Raw genomic sequence first — 15,287 nt, 5'->3', positions numbered from 1 at the left:
ACCATCGCTCTGTGGCGCTGACGGCAGTCCAGGCCACGCTTTCTGTCGTTCGTGTTAAGTCTGTGGGTGGCTGTACGTGTTCGGCATCCTTTCGCTGAGCTTGCTCTTGTTCCCATTAAACACATTTCATGCACAGGATTGTTAGCACGACCGCGACCAATTTCAGTTGCTCTTTCCGCACGCAAGTCAGAAGAATCGGGGAGGGGGGGGGGGGGGGGGGTGAATGGTTTACCGTAGTATCTTTCTGCTGTTGGTATCTACCTTGATCATGGGAAAATATGCGCGATTTCATTACATTCTTTCATACTTCGCCAAACGGCTACGCAACGCTCTCACACGTGTTGAGAGCTCCCGAATAAAACAAACGCGCCTTCGGACCTAAGAATTCGTGAAAACTGGATTAGCTGCTCATATGTATTCAAGCTTTGTCAAATTAAGCGAAAGTACTTTTTATGCACCAGGTTGCATAAACCATGACAAAATTTGTTTTCTGTTGGCGCTGCGACTCAGTTGAGCTCACAGCGGTAATATGTCGATAAATTGGCGCAACACGCAGGCGACAAGAAAGCCCTGTTTGTGGGGGGTGCTTTATGGCCGGCAGGAAGGACTGAGAGTACATGGGAATTGGAACTGCATGCTAGCCGCACACCTAATGTTTGATATTGAACAAAAAGTTTTCTTTGCGCTGAAGCTCCAAGACGGTAGCGATATAAGCACGAGTGCGTTCTAAGCGCCGACACAGTTAACGTGAATGCCAAACTAAATGTCATTAAAACGCATCAATGTTCACCCTTGGATAACGTAAATACTTCCTGCAACACAGCCACGGTGCGGAAGTATGCTGGACAATGTTATTCTAGCGCCCGAAGCGCGGCTATATGCAGGCGCGGCCGCGGAGCTGCCGCAGCCCCGCAGTCCCCAAAGAAACGCCCGCACCGCGGCGAGCCAGTCGGCGGAAAATGGCCGCGCCGGGGAGCGGCTCTGGACTCTGGTCTATACTTAGCGGCACTGGCAATGAAGATGGCAAAGAATTAGAAAAGCAGCTAAGTGTTCACACTCTGTTCCGTGACGCACTAAACTCAGCGAAACTCGGAAGGGGGTCGGCGAGGGGGGGAGGGAGGGGGGGGGGGGGGGGGGTGGAGGCATTGAGGCAATATGGGCTGCCACAGCGATCAGCAGTGGCTTCCTGCGTAGATGTGCTCAAAAGAGCTCGGCTACCATCTGGTTACGTTTATATAGGTTTTGGGAGCCATATATAGGCTAGATGAATTTGGGGGGTACGTTAATAAGGGGCGACGTGAGGCTTCTTTAAGGATGGTGTCCCTATAACAGCGTTCGTCGTAAAACTTCACAGAGGTGTCACTGGCTGTCCTTTCGTTTCTCTATTAAGGGGTGCGAGATGCGGACTGTAAGGAACGTCGCTGTCCTCGCTGCCAATTGCCAACTGCTGTTCCCTTGCGGGACGGTTGAACACTACTTTGGTTTTCCGCACGTTAGCTTCAAGTCCTACCGTTCTGCACTGCCTGTGTGACTCACTGTTCGTGCTTTGCAGCTCATCTCCTGGGTGACTTAGCAAGGCAATGTCATCAGCGAATCGCAAATTACTTATGTATTCCCCATTAACTCTTATCCCCAAGTGTTTCCAATCCAGGCCTCGGAACATCTCCTTTAAACAAGCGGTGAATAGCATTGGCGAGATCGTGTCTTCCTGCCTGACACCTTTCCTTATTGGAATTTTATTGCTTACATTATGAAGGAATATGGTAGCTGTGCAGTGGGTATAAATACCTTCCAGTATTTTCATGTAAGGCTCTTCTACACCTTCATTCCTCAACTCTGCATGACTGCTGAGGTTTCCACTGAGTCAAATGCTTTCTCGTGATCAATGACCGCTATATATAAAGGTTCCTTATTTTCTGCGCATTTCTCTATCACATGACTGATAGTGCGGATATGGTCTATTGTCGAGTATCCTTTACGTAAGCCTGCCTGATCATTTGGTTGATTGAAGACTAAGATTGTCGTGATTATATTTGCGATTACCTTGTAAATACCTTGTAGGCAACGCACAGTAATCGGTCTAATTTTTCAGCTCCTTGACTTGTCCTTTCTTATGAGTTAAGATAATGTTAGCGTTCTTCCAAACTTCTGGTACGCTCGAGGTGACAGGGCACTGACAGGGCGGCTAGTTTTTCTAGCACAATCCCTCCTCAGTCCTTCAAGAGATCTGTTGTTACTTGATCCTAACCAGCTGCTGCCCCCCTCTGCATTGCTCCTAAGGCTTTCTTTACTTCCTCCTTCGTTACTAGCGGGATGTCCCATCGCCGTGCGCTACTGCCTCTCTCATTAAGGTTCTGAATACTGTACAGATGTGTGTAGGACTATTTGGTTACTTCAACTATCTTATCCGTATTGCTAATGACATAGTCCTCTTTGTCTCTTAGCGCGTACATCTCGTTTTTACCTATGCCTAGATTCCTCTTCACAGTCGGCGGTGTTATATTTTTACCCTTGCAGCTGGCCACCTAGCTAGAAAAGAGCTGTAACTACAAATCAGAACAACTTGCGGTACCCTCGTAGTCTCGTGAATGCGAGAGAAGGAATGAGAAGACGCTCAACAGACTGCGTAGAACTACCAAAATGATGGAGAAATAGAAATGTATGCAGTGGGGGCTTTTCCTTTTGCATTAGAACGAAAGTTTTATGTGCGGCTACGTGCCTGATATTCAACTGCGTTGAAGCCGGAAGAAATTTGGAGCAGTTAAGAACAGATAACTTTAACAGGAAGCCGGAACACGTGTGCCTAGGTGAAATTGCCGGGTTGTTAAACTTATTAATGCGAATGCGAATGTGCGGGGCATGCCCTTGTGAGCTGGGGTGTGAAACCTTGCTGTGTATAAATTTTTGTTCGTGCCAATTAACCATCAATTGAAGTCAGCGTTCGTCCTGGGTGTACCTTCTTTCTTCGTCCTGTGTTTTTTTTGCGCTGAAAAGAATGCATTCTACGTTTCAAACACAAGGCACAAGGTTGAGTGTATGTGTGGTCCATAAATGATCAAGGCGATAGACAAATCTGGGATCGATGGAAAAAGAAAAGTGTCAACGGAAAAGAGAACAATCCAGGGTTGCAAGAAGGTTATTGCGGCTCGATAAAGACAGCAGGCGCGACTACGGTGCGGAATGTACGGGAAGTCACATTGCATTGTCGTGAAAGGAAATACGGTGCATTCCGCGAGAATGCCAGGCGCCGGAAACCGCGCGACGCGAGGAGACCCGATTGTTGTACAGCCAAGCATTGCAGCTACGCTAGCCTTCGTACCTAACAGCTAGGTTCCAGCCATAGGCAAAGACTCCGCAAATTCCAGTGCGCCAGTATGTCTGTTATACTATTCAACATCTATTTCTTGGACAGCCGAGGCAGTCGTTCGGAAGATATAAAAAGATTAACAGTCTGGCGAGGCGACCGCAATGGAAAGCTAGGTATACGTCAGTATGACTAGAAAAACAGATATGACTGACACAGACGGTTCACGATGAGGGCGCTGACCGCAGTTGTGTTACGCCAAAGCTACCCCTGAGTACGTAAACCATTTTCAGACCAGCACGTGAGAAAATATCATCCCCGATCCCTTTCTTAGAGTAAAGCGCGTTAGTGGAGATCACTCTGTGAATAAGTTCGTTGATTACGGCTTCTTTTTGTGCGTTCAGATTGTGCAACCGTTAGTGCGAAATATATGCTCAACTCGCATGCGCACACCGCGGACTTGCGTTTTAAGGAACGCAAAATTTTTTTTCAGTCAAGGATAATAAACACTTAACAAAAATTTCCTATGGAAATTTGAGACGCAGATCAACCCATAAAAAAAAACAACAGAAAAACTTACGATGAGAACAAGGCACGGCTTTTCGTGCTGTTCTGGAAACGAAGTAATTTTGTTTTCATCCCTGATCCCAGCTTCCCACATCGATAGGGTTGCAAGAATTTACTAGTGCTTCCATCGATCCTGTACTCAGCAAAGCGTACTCAACAAAGCGCACTACGTGTGCCAGACAGCGTATTCTTCGAGCGTTACGTCGACGGGGCAACCAGGCCAAACTTTCAGCGAGCGATTCAGTCCCGGCTTGCACAAAATGCAGTAAAGCGTAACGGGATGAAGTGGCCTACTATACCTTGTCTGTGGTGGAATGCCGTTGGAGACTGCCTCGCCGCCGAGAAAACTTTCTTCATCCTCTTCCTCCTTCCAGAGGCAAGTCGATGGAAGGGCGGACTACTTGCTCAATGCGTTTCTCGAGCTTTTTTATTCGAAAAAAAAAAAAAAACGGGTGCAGTGTTGTTCTCGCATGAAAAATACCTCGCTTAGAGAAGGAGGGGGGATTTTAGGAAGGGAACAGTAGGTTGTTCCCCCCCTCCCTAGTTTTACCCATGCCTCCTTCGAGAGACACGATGGTCACGCGGATGATTGGCCATGTATCAACTCACCAAAAGCGGAAATTGAGGTTTACTGAGAGCGTTTAATTTAAGCAGTCAAGAGAAAACAAGCGATGCTGCAAAATTGAAAGGATGACATCATAAAAATGATTCGTTATAAGTCCGTTACCATAAGCGGGCCACGCAATTTCGTCCGGAAAAAGAATAGGAAGAGGAAGCAAGGAACACCAGAACACATTGTTCTTCCCGCCCTATTATTTGCTTCAAGGTACAGAGGGCATACTTGGTGAAGTCAGCGCATAACTGTATGACGGAGGGCGAATTAAGTTCTGCTGCTTGCTTTGGCCGAATACGAGTGCCACGCCACTGTTTAGCGCTGAGCCTATACGACTGGAGCCATGTCAGACCTTTTTAAAAAGACACGTGCAGGTTTCAGAAATTCTGTTGGCGCTTCAGAGGACGCGTCCCTTCCCCTACCTCCACTGTACCGCATCCCCTGTTCTCCCTTTCGGCACCGATAGCGCCCGCCTGCCCAGTGTTTAGGGTGGCTCCCGAACGCGCGTCTGCGCTAGCAGCACCCCCAGAAACGATCCTAGTTTTTTGTCGCGAATTCCGCGGCAGCCGTTGTACTCGAGTGGAGGGCACTGGATGCTGGCGTTGTGGGTGTCCCGCCACACATGTCGCAGCTGCTCAATGGACGGCAGGTGGGCCGAGATAACGGACCGGTACTCGCAGCTCCGCAGGAGCGCATGCGGGACGAAACACTGCGAGTTTGTCAGCTCGATCCCCGCCTGCACATCGACGAAAGCGAGACCACGTTACGCTGCAGCCATGACTGTAAAAGAGAAAATTTACTGCGGCCGAAGAATAACCACGTAAAACCGGCAGACGGCGTAAGCTTTGCCGTGAAAAAAAAAAAAAATACGAGGAACTTTAGCGGCTAAAGTGCTGAAAGGCGAAAAGCCTGAGTGCTGCATTCTGCTACACGATTGTTCACTTCACATTTTGTTGGTGCATTAATTAACTGGCAATTAATGACGCTTAAGCTTCGCCTTTAGGAGTGGAACGCGACAGCGTGTTGTAGCGCTGCCAGGGAGTCCACGGAACACCACCCGTTCAGCGCGATACCTTGCCCTTTGAACGCAACGCTTTTTAAGGAAAGTAAATGGCGCAGTAATTCTCTGTCGTCTCGGAGGACACCTGAGCCGCACTGTACAGGAAGGGAGGAAGTGGAGTGAAAGAAGAAAGAGGGGCCGTAATGAAGAAAATGAAAATTGCATTTGAGGAAAGGAAATTACGCATTAACTGTCTCGCATATATCAGTAGCACTAGTCGAAAATTGTATTTGACGAAAGAAAGTTGCGCAGTAACTGTCTCACATATTTCGGTGGACACCCGTCAAAATTCGCGCGTGGTGACATCACGACAATTTGGGCCAATCTGAAACGCGGACAAATACGCCTTGCTCGTCAGTAAATTGTTTTTTGAGGAAAGGAAATGTATCTGTCTCGCATATCTCGGTGCACACCTGAACCTCGCCGTAACGGGAAGGGAGGAAGATGGGAGTGAACGAAGACACCGTATTCACTAGACGCACCTTTGTTCATTCCAAACCATCGAGCTGGCATAGCGGAGTGGTAGTGTGCTCGACTCGCACTCCGGAGACCGGGGTTCGATTCCCAAGCTCGGCCAATTTCTTACTCGGTTTTATTTATTTATCTGGCATGACTAGAAAGGTTAATTGGACTAATTGGTTAAGTAAGCAATTAACTAAACTCAAACTTACTTGGAGCATCACTATACGATCCCTTTAATTGGTTGCATGGTTAGTAGCCAAAGTACAATTGGCCCCGTTTGAAATTCGCGCACTGTGACGTTACGACCGTTTCGACCAACTGAAAAGCGTGACATTTCTTGTCGACAGCTCCTGCTTACAACGATGAGGCATTAAAGGCTTCCGCCTTAAAAACTCGCTGAGCATTTTCCGTACGCGCTGTCAGAAGTGTTCGACCGAGGGCAGCAGTCACAGACACTGTAAAACTTCGTCGTACTACGTTGGTTTCAAATAAGCCGTTTGCACTTTCTTGACCACCGACTCGAAGAATGCTTTCGCGAAATATAGGAAAGAAGACGGGGGAGTGAAGCACTGCTTGCTCCTCAGAGTTGGAAAAAAACTGAGCCTTTCTTTCAGGCTGAACTTGTAAAGACGAAGAGACTTCTGTGTTTTTGGCTGGATGGCGACGGCGGACCTGCGGGGCTACCAACACGTGCACGACGTCAGTTACGCACCGTTCATGCACGCACGCCCGCATTATCGCTTCAAGCTTTCCTTCATGCTTCCCCTGCCTTGGAATTCTTCCCTCCTTGCACAAGTATAATGCCCGTGTCTGCTGTCCTTGGTAGATTACTAGTCGACGCGTCGAGTTACAAGGTTACTCGCTTTAAAAATGCTGACATGCGCGTATACATGAAATCCATTTCAATAGAGCCAGGATCACCGGATTCATTTCTGGGCCCTATAGCACTGCCTGTAGAGCACACCTCGTTTGCACCCCAGTTGCTGTTTTAAGTCCTTTGAAATAATTTCGCCTGGTATCAAGTAGAATGTATTGTTAGCAGCTGTTCGGTAGTGGCACTTTGAAGACTATGTTTTAGTGTACGTAGCGCATATTTTTTTCGTCTTTTGCATTCAGGTTCTTTGCAGGGCATACATTAGGGCAAGACTTCAATTGAATTTAAGTTTCAGTGCAGTAAGCGTACTGATGTTGAACTTGTGCGTGCGGATATTCGAGCGCACCTTCCCTATATCCCCATGCGCAGTTCTGCACAGGGTCTCGGGCATGTCACAATCTCGTGGGGCAAAGTAAAACCTAGTTCGGTAAAGCACCGGCATTGAATGCGTGCGTGGGTCAACACCACTGTACGACAGCATTTGTCGCAATGTGGGAGAACGCGGAATGACTCGAACCGGTTGTTGAATTTCAGCTTGGTTGAGAGCGCGGTGGAAACGACTTTTGTCGCCTGATTTGCGCTGTTCAGGGAAAGGGACGTCCAGTTCAAATAATTTTTCGTGAATCTGAGCGATCGTGAACCTCGCGCTTAGCGGGTCCTAAAGTTCGTCGTTCTTGCAGGTTCGAAGAGTCCCAGAACTTCACGGATAATGGTCGCAATCACACTGACACGTCAGGTGAAATACGCGCTCTAATTGTGGAAGCCTTCGTTTTATGTAGCGGGAGCCGCGAGACCTCGCACCTTATGCGCCACGATGCCGGTCAGGAAGACGTCCTCGAGGTACAGGAAGGGCGTCAACATTGCCTCTCGGAAGAGAGGCCGCACCGCCCCGCGCGACATGACGTAACCGGGGCCATGGACGTACATGGGAAGCCAGTCTGGGGCATAGACCGAGTGCGGCAGATACCACTTGGATCTGGCGCTGCGGATTACGTGATGATCCTGCACGACGTAGCCGGCCAGGAACGGCCTGGCGCCCAACGGGACGCCCCAGCGGTCAGGCACAGTGGTCAACGATTGCAAGCTCAATAGCTAAGCTTTCTTAAGTTGGGTCTATGAAGGCCGGTAGCTCTAACTACCGGGCTTTCACTGCAACAACACTGCGTTTCATACGTCAGGTGCAACGCTGTCAAAGCTAGTGCTCTTTTCATCTGCGCTCCCTACATCCACGATCAAAAAGTAGTGCGCATCTTTTAGGGTGAGCGAAAAATAGTAAATGCTTTGCCTGAAGGCTAATTACATGATACATTTGTCATGAGCTTGACTACACGCGCTCTTATTGCTGACGACACGCTGTCGCTTTCTCGTACCTTACACCACTCGGCCAGAGAACAAACGCGGAGTAGCACGCCTCCCTTTATTTTTTTTTTCACGCGGACTACGTCCGTACCTTTCAGAGCGTTGCACCTCGTGCATGAAACGGAGTATAGAACACTCTATCTCCTTCTTGGCGCCATGATGGCGACATCCGAGACCTTTCATAGCTCATTCAGGGGTCCTTGGCACAACCACCGTATTGCAAGCAGTCGAAAGTGGTTCGGGGGCAGAGCTCGTTGACGAAAAGAGTGAAGGCATGGGGGTGGACTCGAACGCAGATAATTAAGTTGTGGCTTGAACAGTATGCTAGGGGCGCTGATAGTGGCAGAGAAGATCAGAAGAGCGTGGGACTTTTGCGTAGTCTATTACAAAACTCAATAGTTAATTAGGAAAAGACCAAGATCGGCCGCCGAGACAATGCGTGGAGGCAAGAATAAGGGCTAGTTTGTGTGTTAAATGTGCAGGGAATCGCGCTGACCTGGCTACAAGACGAAAGGAACGTCAATAGAATCATTTTTTCGTGTTTTTTTTTTGTCTTGTAACCAGTTTATCATGACCCCCTGCACAACATACAAGACAAAGCAGCATGCGGACAAAGCTCACGTGATACTATCCAACTCGCTTCCTGTAAGTACACGAAAACTGCGCACATCTTGCGTCTTTTCTGCACTCAATGTGAGCGACAGATCACTCCTTCCGGTATTCCTGTACCAGTGAACAGCACAGAGTTCTATGATCGGATCTCGCTCACGTGCGGGGTATTCGAAATTCGGGCCGTATAACACTAAGGAAAGCAAATACTGCAGTGACGCACTTGCAAAGAGGTGCAGCGTGCTTCCTAATTTCGATGAAGTCGTGCAGCAGTGAACCCTGATACCAGCACCATGTCCAGTTTACTTCTGAAGCCGCTTTTAATATCGGGCCAGAATCATACATGCATGCCCACTGCGCAGTCTTCTAGCCTTTTACGCGCAGCTGTACAAACAAGAAGCGTGATCCTCGTCCAAACCATCCTACGAAATATATTAACGCGATAGAGTTAAGGGCCCCGTGTCGCAGAAAAGCCGGTGCCGTCGTCGCCGGCGTCAGTGTCGTTGGCCGTGAGCGAAAAATCCCGATGGAAGCAAAGAATAAATACAACAGCTGAAAAGGAAATTTGGTTCAGTTGGGTTTGGGTGGGAATCGAACTCCATACTTTCGGATTGCGAGAGGGCGCGCTACCCAAAGGCCTCGGAGTCTTTTTCTTTACTGCGTGGAAGTACAGCATTGACATGCTTCTAGCCTTAATTACCCAGGCCGCATCATGCGAATACTTCATACATAGCCACACCAGCGCCCTCCTATCGCTCTGACCGCACATTAAAATTTCGGGAGGCCCACACACGAATCGAACAAAGGCAGACAGACAGGAGGTCGACCTTGCTCTGTATACACCCTCCGCGCCAAATTACACTGCTCTCTGAACATGGGCTTCGGTGAACGCGGCGGCCCTGCGTGGCGATCTATTATGCGGCTCTTCCACAGGCTAGACAGATCACATGGAACCTTAGAACCTTCCATTGCAGGAAAAAAATATTATAGTATAGGCGGGATCTCAATGTTCTTTTTGAGAGTCCGTTGAAGATTTACCCCTCCCCCCTCATCAAAAAAACAAAAAAAAACATGGCAACACGACAAAATACAAAGCAATGGTAACTAGTCTCTGGCTGCTGACACAGGCGGCAGTTCACTGATCATGGCACAAACATCCAACGCAGATGAGCTTCGAAACCAGGAAGATATTTCGCACTTTGCTCGCGCAAACACAGACAGCTCCCTACCCAGCAAGCCTGGGTTTCTCGCCTAACGGACGAGATTTGAGAATCCGAATGAAGCCGACTAATGCGATACTGATGCAAGAGAGCTCCAAAATACTCAAAGTACCCGGATTCCCACCTAATGCCTTCAAAAAGGCTTGGTTTTGCGCCCCAGTGTCCTACCGAAAACCCCTTTGATTTATCAAGGTTCAGAGCCGCACTCGAACTCTCACAAAAGTGTCTTATCAGAACAGAATGGGGCAACGTCGTCAGCATAAGCCAAAATTTTAATTTCACATTGCGATAGCGAGAATTGCACGAATTTTTGTGTTTTTGGTGATACTAAGGCGCAGGGGCTCAAGATAAAAAGCAAATAACAAAGGCGATAGCGGGCAGCCCTTTCCAAAGACCAAAGGGGCCTTCGGGTCCTGCACATGCGTACTGGCTCCCCGGTATTCCCCTATCCCCCTAACTAATAGGGTCACCCTGCTCTAACGCTCTCTAATGCGACTCCAACTCGCATCATCCTGTTCGCGGCTGCGCTATCAGCTACCTGGTTGCGTTATTAAAACTGCGACTTAGAATAACAAAGCAAAGCATACAACCTTGCAGGACTCTCGCCGTATGTCTTGAGGAAGCGCAAGAAGTTCTCCACGTTGATGAACATGTCATCGTCCGCCTTCATGACGAATTTGGTGGAAGAGCAGTGCATGTAGGCCCACTTGAGCAGGAACACAGTCTTGAGTGTCAGGTTCCGGTATGAGTCGCGGAAGTCCGCCTGAATGACGTCGCGATAGCGGGCGCTTTCGTTCTTCAGGCTTTCTCCAATGGCTCGGCCTGAAGGCTATAAAAAAATGGTAGGGTTTTAACGCAGTTAAACCGCCTCAAAGGCATCCGCGTACAAGATCTTATCGTCAGGCGGGCGGCTGCCCCCCCCCCCCCCCCCCCCCCCCCCCCCTACCCTTTTCCTCCTCCCCGTTATTCCACGGGCGGCAGCCGCGCGCTAGAAGTAACGGGGAGAGTGATTATGCCGGTTCTGCGCGTTGACGGAGCAGCTGCGCAAAGCATCCGCCGCTGGCGCTCCGTCAAAGGTTGAGGCTTCACACATACCCGGAGTTTTTCAGCTCTGAAGTCCTGCTTTTCACACTAAAATACAACAAAAAAGAAAAACTGCGAGGCCTGCTTCCAGCAGAGGGAGGCTAGAGCATTTCGGCTAAGCTGTTGAAGTCCTCTTTTGCTCGACGCACTGATTACTGACGAGCGAAGGGTACTATACTGACTGAAACTCATCACATTCAAACACATCCCCGATTACTACACGGAGGAACACCGGCGCTACCCGGCCCCTTGTAAGGGACTGGATCTCGCTGACGAGCGCTTCCTCATCAAAATTCTCACTAACACTGCACTGTGCCCGGCGGTGCTTAAGCATTTCAACACATCCTTTGATGGCGCGTGCCAGTTCTGTGGGGAGGTGGCTGACACCTACCAATCACCCCCCCCCCCCCCCCCCCCCTACAACCCCACCAGAGAGGACTGGGAGGCGGCCCTGCTCGGCTGTCAAGATCTAAATGCCCAAAAGGCCTTGGTTCAACGGACGCGGGCGGCGTTGCTTGCCAATGGGGCCCCGGAATAGGGGCTCCACCTAGTATTGTGAGGAGAAAGGGCCAATCGGGCCCTACCCCAATCACCTCTCTGCAACAATTTAATGGACGATAAATGTTTTTCACCACCACCACCACCACCACCATGCCTGCCATTCAGTTAAATTCATTTGCCCGAACTGCCTCAACTGCCTAAAAAAGGCACTTGCGCTCACCATGCCGCTACAGTCAACGGCCTAACGTTATTACACGAGTGTTACAACGACCACCTCTGTAGCGCTCGGTATCCTGTTGCCACATTGTATTTCACTGCTGCGCCAACAAACACACGTCGATGACGCCACGCCGACTCTGCATGCGTTTTGCTGCGAGCTCCCCTCACGCGCTTTCTGTTATGCAGATAGCACTCGGAGGCCGCGCTATAGGGCGTTTTCCTGTTTACCTTCCTCTGCGGCTGGGCCGCTGGGAAGCTCGCAAGACGTCTTTGACTGTGAGAGGAGTCAAACAAGGTTCAGGCATGCACTGAGGCTCACAAGTGAGAAACGCGACGCGAATGAGCAACACGATGGCCATAGCAGGTGAGGGCTCTAACACCCGCCCGCCTAGGCGGCTCAGTCATCATTTGGCGTTCGCCCCTTGAGCACGAGGTCGCGGGGTGAAATCCCGGCCGCTGCGGCCGCATTTCGACGAAAGCGAAATGCAAAACCGCCTGCCTGCTGTGCTATCTAAGTGCACGTTACAGAGAACGCAGGTGGCCGAAATTGATGTGGAGACAACTACTGCGCCTCTTCTTTCCTCATGAAACAGTTACATTTTGTTTATGCTCACGCAGGCCACCAAAGCGATCGGTTCGTTTGCATACGGGACTGCACGTGTCGCGCGAGGCCCAAATCCCTGGAACCTCGATTCTATACTAATGGGAGAAAGTGTAGTGTTCCAACGGAAGCCTATACATAGAATAATGTTCTGCTACCGAAAGTTTGTTTCTTACGAGGAATGCAGTGAATTGTGCATGTCGTAGATCATTCTGATAGGGACGTTCAAGGAATTGACTTGGAGTGCGGCGGCTTTTTCGAGCAAGGAACCTTTAGCGCTCTGAAGGGTTGGACCGCAGCTGGCAGACCAAAGAAGGACGCCCACGCAAATGTGATCGTTCATGCCGCACTTCGCGTACACAAGTTCAACACTCATTGCTACCAGTACTGCTGGTTTGCTGCGCATATTTGCTCATGTGCATGTGGTATTGTAATGGATACCTTTAGCAACCGGGCACGTGTTGAAAAACTCCGGCAAAGTGCCCCCAAACTCCTCTCCTCTTTGGCCCGCCTTGGCCCCACACACTTTTCGATATAATTTTCGTGCTTAACACAGACAGGTGGGCTAGTTGATGACCCGTATTCGAATGCATATTTTAACCGCGTTAACAAACAGAGACGAAGGAAAAAGAGGCTGCATAAGACGCGCGCTTGAAGTCAGGTTTACTCCACAGATACGTCATATCATATAAAGAAAGCAGCAAAAGCACGTGCGAATAAGGAAATAGACATCACGGTACTCTGCCATGGTCGCGTGCGTCACGCATTCTTTGACCGAGATATCTGAATTCTCCTTTTATGGTACATAGGGATGCTCGCTAACACACTATTTAATTATTTTTTTTATACAGAACACTTCATCGATCAGAAGTGTTGCATCTTGGGCGAGTTGGTACTTCATACTTTTGATAACAATTGCGCACATACAAGACAGGACATGAAAAGGTTGCTGGATTTGCCAGTTTAATTAAATCCACGCTTGCTGGAGGTATCAGTCTCGCTAAAGAAAACAAGGCATTCTGGACTACCAGTCTGCACATTCCAAGGTTGTTAAAAAGGGGAATAGCTAAAATCTGCCGGCGCGCTGCTCTTCAAAAGTCTCGACAACACGAAACGAAACATGGCGTGTTATTCCACCTGCAAAGGCTCATTTGTGTCTGGTACCCCAACGAAATGATCGCCTCGGTGACTGAAACCCTCGCCAATGTTGTTAAGAGCGCATTCGTTTCGTATTTGCGTCCTATGCAATTGTGTCGCATGCTTCATTAGAGCAGCTCATTTGTACAAGTTTCATCTATTGCACACATTGTATTTTTCATCCGCTGAAATTTGTGTAGACTTTTAAAATATCTTGCGTCACTGGAACAGCGCAATAGCAATGTGCAGACAAGAAACACCGATATATGGGCAGTACCACGCTTTCGCATAAACTACAAGGTACAGTCCTTAGCCCACAATGCTCCCGGCACTTTGAATAAATATAAAAACGCTGGGGGTTATAATTAAAAAAACTGCTAAAACTGTTTTGTAAAATTACAACAACATTGCTATGGTCTACACAAATTCATTTCAAACTGCTACATTAAAGATTATCGGATGTTTGCTTTGTACTTTTTATATACAATATGTGTTGCGTAAGTTTTTGTATGCACATATGTGCTTTGTGTATTGTTTTCACCACGAAATGTTTGCTCTATTTTCTTTTTCCTTTTGTTTTGCTGCAACCAGTTCCGTCTGCGGCGATGTAAATGGTTCCTGGGCCTTTGTCAAGCCACGTATCTTCCTTTTAGTCCAGGCATACATCCAGTTAAAGAATGCAGCGCGAAAAGACAAGGAAAAACGAAGAAGTGGACAGGACTGGCGCTGACTCAGCGTCCTGTCACAATTTTCAGTCAGTCAGCGCCAGAGTCAGCGCCAGTCCTGTCCACTTCTTCGTTTGTCCTTGTCTTTTCGCGCTGCATTCTTTAACCATGATCACTGACCAACAAGCCCAAACAGCCCCTTTAATACATCCAGTGATTGATTACTGGAAAATAAAACCTGATTCTGATTCTGATCTGAGCATCACCCAAGTGACCAACTGCAACAGGCGAGGCCGGTGTCCATACCGTCCTGTACCACCAAACGCCACACTGGCTCAAAAAGGTGGCTCAAAAATGTGACATTTTGGTGGTGTTTACGGCACCTAAATACCTGCGGACATGTGAAATATTAGAAACGTGGCGAAACAAAAACAATTCAGTACAAAGCACGCCGGAAAGTTTGTCACCTGCAAAGCGTTGCCGTGTGGAGAATACGGCTGTCTTCCGACAGATGCTACGGAGGACAGATAGAGCGATGCTTAAATGGAAGGTTACGGAAGCAGAACGCGTAGTTCTCCATTCTCCCAACTTCCACAGTTTTCTACGGAAGTTGAGTGAAGGGAAGAGAAGGGGACGCGGATTTTGCTTGCAGTTCTATGGTAATTTGCGAATCGGTACCCGAAGCTGCTGCGGAGTGGCCTATTGCGTTCATGCTTAACGATAGCCTGGTGGCTGCGCAGAGAAATACTTTCTGTTGGGGACGCAGTAATACTTTAGCTTGGAGCGCATACCTTGTCTTCGGGCGTGCCGACGAGAAATAAGACGCCGACGTTCTTGGCGGCGGCGTCGCGGCCCCATGTGTCCCGTATGGCAGTCCTCTCCTCGAAGTGGCTCAGGGCGCTGCAGACCACGATGGCCAGGTTTCGCGGACAGGCGACGCGCGGCAGCATCAGGAACGTGCGGGCGCCCACCACGCGCGGGATGATGTCCCGCTGGCGTGCGTGCCAGCGCAT

The 15,287-nt window shown here is 49.0% G+C and overlaps 1 protein-coding gene across 1 annotated transcript; it reads right to left on the bottom strand.

Annotated features, from left to right (window-relative positions):
• Positions 1-4,968: 4,968 nt before the first annotated feature.
• On the bottom strand, positions 4,969-15,287 carry LOC149351758 (beta-1,3-galactosyltransferase 1-like). Its single transcript, XM_089575641.1, has 4 exons — positions 15,066-15,287; positions 10,659-10,897; positions 7,682-7,910; positions 4,969-5,220 (listed from the first exon to the last, which is right to left on the bottom strand). The coding sequence occupies exons 1-4, from the start codon at positions 15,285-15,287 to the stop codon at positions 4,969-4,971; spliced, it is 942 nt and encodes a 313-aa protein (XP_089431767.1).

This window comes from Amblyomma mixtum, chromosome 3 (assembly GCF_055824585.1).
Source record: "Amblyomma mixtum isolate Tamu chromosome 3, ASM5582458v1, whole genome shotgun sequence".
Lineage (NCBI taxonomy): Eukaryota > Metazoa > Arthropoda > Arachnida > Ixodida > Ixodidae > Amblyomma > Amblyomma mixtum.
The sequence above is the reverse complement of the archived record's forward strand: the minus strand, read 5'-3'. Positions and strand labels throughout refer to the sequence as shown.